This window comes from Berghia stephanieae, chromosome 2 (assembly GCF_034508935.2).
Source record: "Berghia stephanieae isolate SIO BIC M18660-M18661 chromosome 2, UCSD_Bste_1.3, whole genome shotgun sequence".
NCBI lineage: Eukaryota > Metazoa > Mollusca > Gastropoda > Nudibranchia > Aeolidiidae > Berghia > Berghia stephanieae.
The window spans coordinates 67,076,095-67,088,594 of NC_088361.1; the positions used below are offsets into that span (position 1 = coordinate 67,076,095).

The window sequence follows — 12,500 nt, forward strand, 5'->3', positions numbered from 1 at the left end:
AATACGCAAACAACAAATACAAAAAACAACAACAAACAAACAAACAAAAAAAACCCCAACACCCCCCCCCCCCCAAAAAAAAAAAAACCCAACAAAAAACGACGCGGTGAGTACTGTTCCTCTCATTAGTAGCGCGTGTAACCTCTTTTAGACTGCATTCGTGTCTGAGCAAGTCGCCTCATGGAATGGATAAGGTTCCCAACGTCTCCTTCTGGAATTGCTTTGTTATTGTTGACTTTGAACATCCTAAACGATTTGCAATCTGAGTTGCCGACAAACCTGCTCTGCACATGCCAATTGTTTGGTTTCTATCGGCGACGGTTAATTGACCCATGACCATAAAAAAAAAATACAAAGCAAATTGATTGGGGTCTAATTTTATTTTGTTTACATATCTACAAAATCATAATGATGTAACCTTTGTCTATTTTTTTTTTAAAATTCGAGATCCACAAAAAAAAAATGATTTTTTTAATCTCATAATTTGTGTACGCCATATTTATTGGATTTTGTAGTGTAAGAATTTGACATGCGTTCTTTAAACAGTCAGAAAAATAAGCGGGTCAATTGAATAACAATAAATATGTATCAAATTTTACAAAATTATTGGACAATCTATCATTGTGTCTAATTTTCATGTGATTATTTCAAATTGCGAATGTATAGAAACAGTTCAATAGAGCGTTGCGTTAATTGTTGGGCCGAGTATATTCAACTGTAACAATCCTTTCAATTTTATGACAGTTGGCTCAAATATGACGCTATATTATTTCTTTTGAATTCAAGCCATATCAACATCAAATGTGAACATGCCCTTTACAATTTGAACGCATTTTCATATCAAATATGATGTTGTCTCTTTGAAAATATCAAGGTTTCAGAAATAGAATCCAGTAGCCCAAACATTAAAAGAAAACACACACACACACCGACACACACACACACACACACACACACACACACACACACTGACATTTTATGAAACGTAGTGCCAAGATTAAGAAAATTGGTTCATTTAAGAAAGCAACCACCTATAACGTCCTCAAGACAGCAGAATAGAATGCATGAAAAATGAAAACTCGTCCTTCAAATATCGATCAAATATTATATAGATATATATCCATATAAACTTTGCAAAGACCCAGGTTTGAGAGTTTTTGCCAAAATGGTCATTTCAATCGATCGATATTTGAATATATATATATATATATATATATATATATATATATATATATATATATATATACTATGTTTTAAATGAGAACAAATTATGCAAGATAGATCATCATGTAAAATTGCTATGCGTACACCTACATTTAGAATTAATCTCACCAGTAACCGTGGTGCAGTTTTTGTAACCAAATGCACTATGCGCCAATTAATTTTTTTAATAAATGCGTCAAATAATTATTTACAAAATATTAGCTAAAATATCGATTCATTTTTAATCGAAACAAGGGAAAATATATCTAACAAGAGCATCGTTTGTTTGTTCTTCATTCAAAAAGAGTTAATTCCAGGGTGACACAATAATCAACTGATGCGCCAACTAAATATCGGGCCTTTTTGACAATCTAGTGATATTAGCTATGGTCTAATTTCAGAACAGAGACCTAGTAGCTAGTACCGGAAATGAATTCGACAAAGGATTCGTTTTCCGCTGTTGACTCAGATGAATATAGCATAAAGATAGTGTAACAAGGATACAGATAGCGTTAATAAGGAAGCTTTTTCATTTATCTTTAAACACTGTGGGCGTTTTAATTTCCTTGTACACATTACTGTCGCTTTACCGATAATACTATATCTATTTTCTACTTTTGGTTAGCCTCACTTATGAATATTTGTGCGACACTAAAGGATGAGATGTGAGATACATAACTAAGATAGATAAATAAATAGAGAGTGAGAGAAAGAGAGACAGACAGACAGAGAGAGAGAGAGAGAGAGAGAGAGAGAGAGAGAGAGAGAGAGGGCAGAAAAACGGAATATGATATAATTTTACTGCATGTCGCAAAATAAGAAGAAAAACAACTATCTAAATTGCAAATTTATATAACAGGGATCGATTGTCACTCAATTGTTCTGGATAAAACTCTTAGATACAGATGTATTATTACTAGTAAATACTCATCTTAGTGTGTCATTCTTTATCTTCGAAGAGAACTTGGAAAATTTAATATGCCAATAAAGATGAGTTGTGCTCAACAGATGAAATAACGCACGCCTAATCTAGTTGTGAAGAGAAATTCCATTAAATCTCCGATTTTACCATGATTCAGGTTAATGTAAATAGTCAATGTAAAAAAGTGCTCTCGGTGGTTCGTGACTATACTATACTGCCGTACTCTGAACCCCCCCCCCCCCCCCCCCATATTTAAAAATTTGGCCAGAAAACTCGTCCTTCAAATATCCTTCAACTATCGATCGATTTAAATGACCCTCATCTTGGCAAAAAAATGGTCTTTTAAATCGATCGATGTTTGAAGGACGAATTTTCTGGCCAAATTTTTAAATATGGGTTTTTCCAGAGTACGGCAGTATAATGTATGAGCTTAATTTTACGAAACTTATGACATTGTACATGATCATAAAAGGCACACGTCTTAAAATATTAAACAACATGACAAATGCGTCAACCGGGCATAGCTGGGAAATAATAGGATGAAAATAATTGATTTCAAGTTTAAATAATCAGAATTACAAAATTTTTATAGCGTTTTAAATTGTAAAAAAAATACACATTTAACTACGTCAATGTAATAATTTTATATAAACCAATCCTTAAAATTTCAATTATTCAGCATCACGTTCACACCAAAATAATCCCGGATTGCGATAGCAAGTCACAAGTGTTCCACATTATCTCAGTCTCAAAATCGCCCCACTCTTTGCTTTGTCGATTTTTTCCTGGAAAGGAAACAAACCTTCTTAAACTAAGTGCAGACGGCTCTGAACAGGATAACACGCCAAACCATGTAGCTTCTAACATCTTTCATTAAAACATTTCTTTTGGTTTCAAACATTTGTAAATATTCGCGTCGTTCCGGCTTGGGTTGTCTATGAAGAATTGTGAGCATTTTGCTTTGACATTGTAATTTGATTCCCCATGTTTGGATAAATTACGTATTCAATATATATAGATATAAATGTCAAGCTTATTATCTAATGTTGAATTAAGAAACTAGGGAGAAGGCACAGGTGTAAGATAAAGATCTGAACAAGTATGTATGAAGGTGCCAGACAAAGCAAGAAAGAAAAATACTAGGAAAATAAAAACCATCCCAAAAATATTATAATTATTGTTGTAATGGAAATACTCTCAAACCAAAGCAAAATATATTCCATTACAATAATGATAAATCAAGTCTATAATTGTTTTCGGTTATCAGTTCTGCACATATAATATGCACCTATGTATTTTCCCATTGTAAAAAAATCAAAATAGCACTGTGGCTTTGGCATTTTCCAATGATAAAAATGTCACTATGCCCATTGTTTATATAACCCATGTGTACGTGTTATATCGTTTATAGAGCTAGATATGTGAATAAATGAATTGAGAAAAACAAGAAAGATAAAGTAAGGAAAGGGATTCTACCTACCATTAAAAATTCCGAAATAATGTTTTAGACAATGCTAGAAAAAGTAAAGCGATGACAATACTTGAAAAAGATCATCCTTATAAATCATTCTCCATTAACTATTATTTATATAATTCCTATGCTACCTACCCCTCCTTAATTGAAATAAATTGAAAAAGTGCAGTTGCTACATTTTTCCGTTTCGGTCTCTTGCTTTTTAACTTTATGATAATCAAGACTTCTGGACTGACAGCTCAACATTACGTCTTATTGTTATCTTTTTAAAGCATTGAACTCTGTCTTGTAGTTGAAATCAACGAGACCTCACAAAATAATTCTGTTGTTCTCTTTATAAAACATGTTTCAAACATTAAAAATAAACGCTTGTTTTCTGAGGACGGCGACTGTTGATGATCGGCCTCCAATCGTAGCCGTCGTTAAGGGGCGGTTTGGGTCTTTTCTAAACAAATTTTAATTCCCTATAGCGGGCGGTTCTAATCATTCTGTATCGTCATTATAAAATTAAATAATTGAGATTGATATAGTGCAATATCCACTAAATGTGCTCAAAGCGCTTTACAATGGATCCCTGGTCAACAGCAACATTTAACATGTAGGACGGGACGTAGGTTAAAAAACAACATTTTTGGTGAAACAGATATAAATTATCAGTGTTGATACCCGTTTTCCGACCTAATTTGGGGGTCTGGCATAAAAAAATATAACAATCTTTAACTTTTAATCAGACACTGCCCTAAAATTAATTACAATAAATGCAACGATCCCCAACAGTGAGTTGTACTAGTGCTCAAGGAAACAAATGATGTCGTTGATGAACTCTCTCTAATCATTTTCTCTTTCGGTGGTCGTATATATAGAAGGAACGAAACTGACGTCACTCAGCTCTTTGTTATTGTTTTTAGCCAGCCATTTTTATGAGTAGTTATCACTAAACTGTATTGATCAGACAAGTAGAAAACGGTAAGGGCTGCCTGAAGCCGGTGATAGTAAAATGCTAACGAAAGAGTGAAAATGGAAAGGCTTCGTATGGGAACAAAACAGAATTACAAAATTTAATTTATATCTTATGGCGTTTTACATTTTAAAAATACACTGTTTTGTTCCCATACGAAGCCTTTCCTTTTTCACTCTTTCGTTAGATTATTAATCAGACAACAAACAAACGTTTAAGGTTACACATAGTTTGTGTGTTGGTACGTTATATTCGGCTGGCGGATGTTTTGAGTTTTTTAAAAAACCAAACACATAGCATCAATTATTTGTTTGGTGAGTGTCAAGAGTTTATTTTACAAAGGTTACGCTGCATCGCACATGCTCCATTCTCCTAAAAAGGTGTAGGGTAAAAATAAAAATTCCGAAATAATGTTTTAGACAATGCTAGAAAAAGTAAAGCGATGACAATACTTGAAAAAGATCATCCTTATAAATCATTCTCCATTAACTATTATTTATATAATTCCTATGCTACAGTAAAATAATATGTATCCTCTGTTTTCTAAACCTCAGATTTACGATACATAAATTTAACGGCTCAATACGAGAAATACAGCTTTTTAGGCAGAGGTACATTTAGTTCAAAATGACAGCGTTCTTAATACTTTGGAATTCTAAGCAAGTCTCCGATAGTAATTTACTCTAGTTAGAAATGCTTACTGCAGTCACTTACCATCGGGGCAATTAGGGGCAACCGGGTTCTCTTAAGGTCAAAGGAAGCGAGTCATGTTTATGTTTTATCACAGATTAGGTACTCACTGAACAGAGACAGAAAACAAGCAACCACACCCCCCCCCCTTTCCGAAAAAAACAAACAAACACCCCCCCCCCAAAAAAAAAAAAACAACAAAAAAAAAAACCCACCAAAAAACAACAACCCACGGTGTCATAAACATGAGAAGACATCTGGTTTTCCACCCTCACATTATGTTTATTAATGTTAATAAATATCTTTTACGGCTTTTACAATTACCCATCCCAGTCGCATATTTCACAGTTGAACTGACTCATGTCATATGTATTTCACACGTTTCTCCATCAGAATCCTTCAATGATTACGTAATTTCACGAGTGCAGATTCAGGATGAAACATCTTAGTTGGTTTCTATGCTTTCGTTTATTTGTTTGTTTCCTTTCCCACTGCTCCACACGACCATATCTCCATTGGACAGGGATTCAGAAAGTATCAACAATATTATATCCAACATCGTTTCATTGTTGGTTGTAAATTAAAGACGCAACCACTCCTTCTTAATAATTATATCGTTGTAAACGTGGACAAAATAAAAGTTAAGATGAAGGCAGGGGACTGTTGTATTCCTATAAATTTTGTGGATCAATTAAACAAGAATTTACTTGGGCTCTTTACTGTGTAATTCATTTACAAAGAAATATATTATGATAAAGACTGATTGCTACTTTTCAAACAGAGTCAATAACAAAGTGCTTTACATAAAACCTGAATTTAGATTCAGATTTAATATCAGTGGTAACAATTAAAAAATCAATCATCCCAATAATTCACCATCTCCGAACTTCACAAAACTTTTAAGATTGTCGATTCAATTGGCTTCAACAGTCGTCAATTCTCTCGTAATGACGCATAGTAACTTAGTAAATGGTTCAAAGCTATCGGAACAATGGCGGATGCCCTTATGAAATACTTCTCCGACGAGACTAAAAGTGTATCCAGAGGAGAAAAACATAAATCTGATCATGTTTTGACTTTCATACATTCTGATCACATGACATGTGAAAAAGTTCTAGCCAGCATGAAGAATAAATAGTACCGATTTTCTTTGTTTAGAACCAAGCTGATTCCAATTACAGTATATTGGATAGATTAAAAGGCTACAAATTCATCGCTGGGGCCTGAGTCACTGAGGTGGCAGACATTACTCTGCCAGCTGAGCAAATGGGCAGGTATTAATATGATGTGTTATTCGGGTTTAAGAACTTAAGTTCCCGTGAACCATAGTGATCGACTTTAAATAGAATGAAGACATGACATTTTTGCCACTGAACATTGTGTACATCTCGGTCGTATAGAAGTTAGCGGAACACTTTTCTTCTTTAGCTGTCAATTTGATTGTTAGAACTTGTTGAGCTGATTTAGAATGGATTACATTGTCTGTTTTCATTCTACCTTGCCAAATCATGGCTGTTCCTAGAATAAAGGTAGATCTGTCAGTTGTAGTTTCCATCTTGTACCTTTTTAGTTCTCTCCATTGCGGGCACATTTGCTTTATAAAATATTTCTTTGTAGCCCTTTTGGTAATAAAGACTGGAGCTATTGCTTTTGGGGTTGATGCCAATAAGCCGTAAAATTTGTCATTTCCTTGAGAGACCTTGATCAGTACTTTGCCGTTTGAAGCTTAGTGGATATGGTGACTCCTCTGTTTCTCCTGGTTACCAAATTAGATTTTGATGGCAGAACAAGGCTTCATCAAAAACATTTTCTAAGTGGGATGACACCCGATGCCTTATCCAGAGATGTGTATTGGCAATAATATTCAAAATTAGCTTCTGATTTGTTTCTTGTCCATGTAAACTTCCAAAGATTAAGACCGGACATGATTGGAATGCTAGACTGCAAGTTTGTCCTTTGCCAGCCTAATAGACTGAAAAGAATTAGATAAAATCTGTTTACGTTGCAAAGAGGTCTGTGTGTTGGCTACAGCTGAAGACTACACTATTAGTATTTAAAAAATGGGACGTTTAGGTCAATAGAGGACTCGACTTAAACACAAACTAATCTTTTATTTTAAAAATTCGCTGCTCGTATTATTTTTTTTCATTACCCCCTCCCTCTCCCATTTCTTTAATAAACACCCACGAGCTATCAAATAATTAGGTCTTAATAAATTGAGTATTTATTAGAGTAATATCCACTTAACGTGCTCAAAGCGAATTACAAGGGGTCTTTCCTTAGCCAACAGCAATACTTAACATGTTGAACGACATATAACAATTCTTTGACGGGCAGAGACAACAATCAGGTACTCGTTTTACACCTGAATACGGTTACAGAATAGGGGTAAAGTACCTTTTCCAAGACTGAACTATGCGTCGCACAGTGCGGGACTCGAACACACGAGCTTCAGATCCGAAAGCGAGTGTGATACCACAAGACCACATAGCCGGACAACTATACGACTAAACACCCGGCTTCGGGGAATTTTTGCCATTATTTATGCATATTACAAGGGTTCCTAATGTAGATTAACTTGCGAAAAATTGTTTTCGCAAATATATTGGCAATATAGAGGTTATTGTTCCCGATGTGCGATAATTAATTAAACTTTAATCAAGCCACCTGATTAAATAATTTCAGATTAACATGTTTGTTTCTATTCAGCCCTGTCAGTAGTAAAGAAAACAAAGAAGAACAAAACCAAACCAAACAAAGGCTAATTTGTGACACCATTTGGCAATATTACATTTTTCCGACACAGAAAACGTTGTCAAGACCATGTAGGTACTCATTTTACACCTGGGCACGATTAGAGATTCTGAGTAAAGAGCCTTTTCCAAGAACTCAAATATGCACAGCTCGATTACTCTCGATCTTCGAGCCCAGGACCATTTTTTGGAATCAATGAAATACAGATTACAACCAAGCAAATGAAAAATTAACAAGGTCCGACACGTCACTTATTGGAGGTCATAAGTATTTTCTTCAAAATGCACGTGCCACCCAGACTATAAACGTTTATGGTTACACATAGTTTGTGTGTTGGTCCGTTATACTTCCGGATGGCAATGTTATGAACTTCTTAGCCAAGCGGTTACTATCTATAGATAGTTCGAAGATGACGTCACTCAGGTCTTTGTTATTGTTTTTTGCCATCCGCGTTTATGAGTAATGCTCACTGAACTGTATTAACCCGACTATAAACGTTCATGGATACACACAGTTTTGTGTGTTGGTCCGTTATACTTCCGGATGGCAATGTTATGAGCTTCTTAGCCAAGCCCATACTATCTTGTAATTTTGTGTGACCATGATCGTTTATAATCTGGTTAATATAGTTTAGTGAGCATTACTCATAAACGCGGATGGCGAAAAAAAATAACAAAGACCTGAGTGACGTGAACTTCGAACTATCTATAGATAGTTCAAAGTTGACGTCACTCAGATCTTTGTTATTGTTGTTTGCCATCCGCGTTTGTGAGTAATTCTCACTAAACTATATTAAACTGACTATAAACGTTCATGGTTACACACAGTTTTGTGTATCGATCCGTTATACTTCCGGATGGCAATGTTATGAGCTTCTTAGTCAAGCGCATACTATCTATTGGCGGATATTGTGAGTATTTTACCTAAACGCATGGCATCATTATATTGATGCATTTTGTCTGAAGTAATTAAAAATACTTCCAAACAACTTATGCCAGATCTATGGGTTTTCTGTGATATCCTCGTCTCCAACGACTCTGTCGATTGAGTTTTTTCAAGCCTTTGATAAAAGTGGGAAAAAAATATCAAAAATATTTTTAAAAGGAATTGAAATACTAAAATAAGAGTTTCTGTCAGTACCTTTAAGATAAAATGCATAGCATGACATTTACTGTTTCTTGTTCTGGTTGACAGACCAGTATATTATACATTTCTTAAATCTCAAGAGATCATTTAAAACCAGAACGATGGTCTCCTTTCCAGACGGCTTTTGAAAATGAAAAGTTTGAAATACATCAAATTCAAAAGTTTTGACAGAAGGTCATATGACATGAGAGCTAGACGACATGGTTATACAAAAGATTGATTCACGAGTGTTATTTCTGTAACAGTGGACATATATTTATAAGTATAATATATGTTTCTTGTTTTTACAGTCCAGCAACTGAAATAGATATAAGATGCTTATCTTTCATGAATTCTTCTGCATAACTCTCACTAAATTGTGAATAAATACTGAATTATAAACAACAGCCGAATGAATGACGTATAATTTTTATATCTTACACAACAAGCGACTTGTATGGATGTCATGTGTAAGGGTTCAATCAGACAATAAATTATGAACAGCGAAATGGATGAGCTTACTAGCTTGCATTATGCAAGATATAACATTATGATCGTAACTCCCCTCTCGAGGTCCCAGGTTTGAGAGGTTTTCCAAGATAAGTGTCATTTAAATCGATTACTATTTGAAGGACGAGGTGTTCTTTTTTTCAGAGTACGATAGAGTTGATAATGCAGAAATATGACATTGTTTTAATGTGTCAGAAACCGTTTTCATTCTCGCTGCATATGTCAAACTTCTGTTTTTAATTCCAGACTGTCACATTTAAAGGCCGTTTTTGTCTTATCCTCAGCATTTTAAGTATGAGTAATGTCAAATGATTGTCCCAGTGGGATAATGCTGACACCAATTTATGATTGGTTTTGGAGTCTCAATTTTATCTAGTATCATAATTTTCTTTTTGACTGACCGAGATAATCCTTTGATTTGGTTCAGAACAACAAGCATATCTATTATGGGCTAGTGGTAAAATTGTCGTAATGCGCAATACTTTCATATTAGTTTTCAAATATTTCAAGTCTTTAAATGTGTGGGATTTCAGATTTGAGGAAAGATACGCGTAGGTTCAGCCACTTCAAATTTAATGCGTGTCAAAAGTTATTTAGTATGAGGTTAAATGGCAAAAATCAAAACAAATGTCAACAATAAACGTGGTGATAAAATATTGTTTGTATGTTTCAAACGTTAATAGTCTTCTTAAAATATAAAGATGAAACAACATGATATGTGTAAGTTTGATGGGAATCTTACTTTCAAAATCTGTATGTACCACGAGTTATATTACCTTCTGTATTGGACAGAATGATATTTTGACTAGGATAACCCAACAAAATCAAAGATGCTTATAGATATAATATATATAATATATATATATATATATATATATATATATATATATATATATATATATATATATATATATTTAAAATGTGAATAAAAACGCCTGCGTGACCTTTATACGATTTTCACGGCTTTAAAGTTTAATTTATAATACCAAACAATTAAAGGTTTCGATGTTCACACATACACACAAACAAACACACATACACACACACGTGTAATACATACATACATACATACATACATACATACATACATACATACATACATACATACATACATACATACATACATACATACATACATACATGCATACACCATACATACATACATACATATGTATGTATGTATGTATTAAAATGTTTCAATGTTCACACATACATACATACATACATACATACATACATACATACATACATACATACATACATACATACATACATACATACATACATACTTACATACATACATACATACATACATACATACATACATACATACATACATACATACATACATACATACATACATACATACATACATACATACATACATACATACATACATACATACATACATACATACATACATACATACATACATACATACATACATACATACATACATACATACATACATACATACATACATACATACATACATACATACATACATACATACATAGTTACATACATACATACATACATACATACATACATACATACATACATACATACATACATACATACATACATACATACATACATACATACATCATACATACATACATACATACATATGTATGTATGTATGTATTAAAATGTTTCAATGTTCACACATACATACATACATACATAAATACATACATACATACATACATACATACATACATACATACATACATACATACATCATACATACATACATACATACATATGTATGTATGTATGTATTAAAATGTTTCAATGTTCACACATACATACATACATACATACATACATACATACATACATACATAATACATACATACATACATACATACATACATACATACATACATACATACATACTACATACATACATACATACATACATACATACATACATACATACATACTACATACATACATACATACATACATACATACATACATACATACATACATACATACATACATACATACATACATACATACATACATACATACATATATACATACATAATACATAAATACACAGACTTATGAATATTACTTGAAACAATATATGAAAATAATTAATGTCATATTATTGTTATTTTCAGAATTCTGAGTGTAATTTGAACGTGACATCTGCCAAAATGACCTGTATTGTATTCTCAAGATCCATGGTATCCGTAATCATTTTACTTACAATTATATCCAGTGGCATTTCCGTTTACGCATGTCCCGATTTCTGCACCTGTTCTGAAAATCTTGTCGCATGTACGGACTTCAAAACCCTGGATCTAACGTTCATTCCACCTACAGCTGACACATTGACGTTGACGAAGGGAGAGATGGAGGAAGTTCCACCAGCCTTCTTTGCAAGGGCGTCAAATCTCAAAGTCGTGGAGTTTGTCAACTTCAATGCCAGGGTGGTGAGAGGAGGTGCTTTCCGGGGTAAGAAATTAACTTGACTCCTTACCTCTCTCACACACATACATACACACACACAGACACATACACACACACACACACACACACATAGAGGAGAGTGAGTATATGCATGTGTATGGATGAGGTCCAACCTAAAAGTAAGTTTACTCCCACCCAACTTGCAAACAATATGTAGAAGAAGAATAAAATTCTGCATAAAATACGAAGGTATGTGATTATGAGCGATTCAAGGAAATAATTGCCATTGTCTATGCACTTATGTATACTCCTCAACCAGCTTTCAAATGTAGTGACATAAGAAGTTTTGTCTTATTAATGCATGTAATGCAAAAATAATGTCCTCTTCTGGCTTAAATATCTTTGACCCCGAAGATGTTCTTTCATTTTATGGTAAT

The 12,500-nt window shown here is 33.6% G+C and overlaps 1 protein-coding gene across 1 annotated transcript in view; it reads left to right on the forward strand.

Annotated features, from left to right (window-relative positions):
- LOC144965376 (uncharacterized) overlaps positions 1-12,500 on the forward strand; it is a 28,527-nt gene that overhangs the window by 10,445 nt on the left and 5,582 nt on the right. The window contains exon 2 of the mRNA XM_078900642.1: positions 11,772-12,108. Within this exon, the coding sequence (XP_078756768.1) occupies positions 11,808-12,108 (301 nt within the window). The 5' untranslated portion in view covers positions 11,772-11,807. The remainder of the gene's footprint in view (positions 1-11,771; positions 12,109-12,500) is intronic.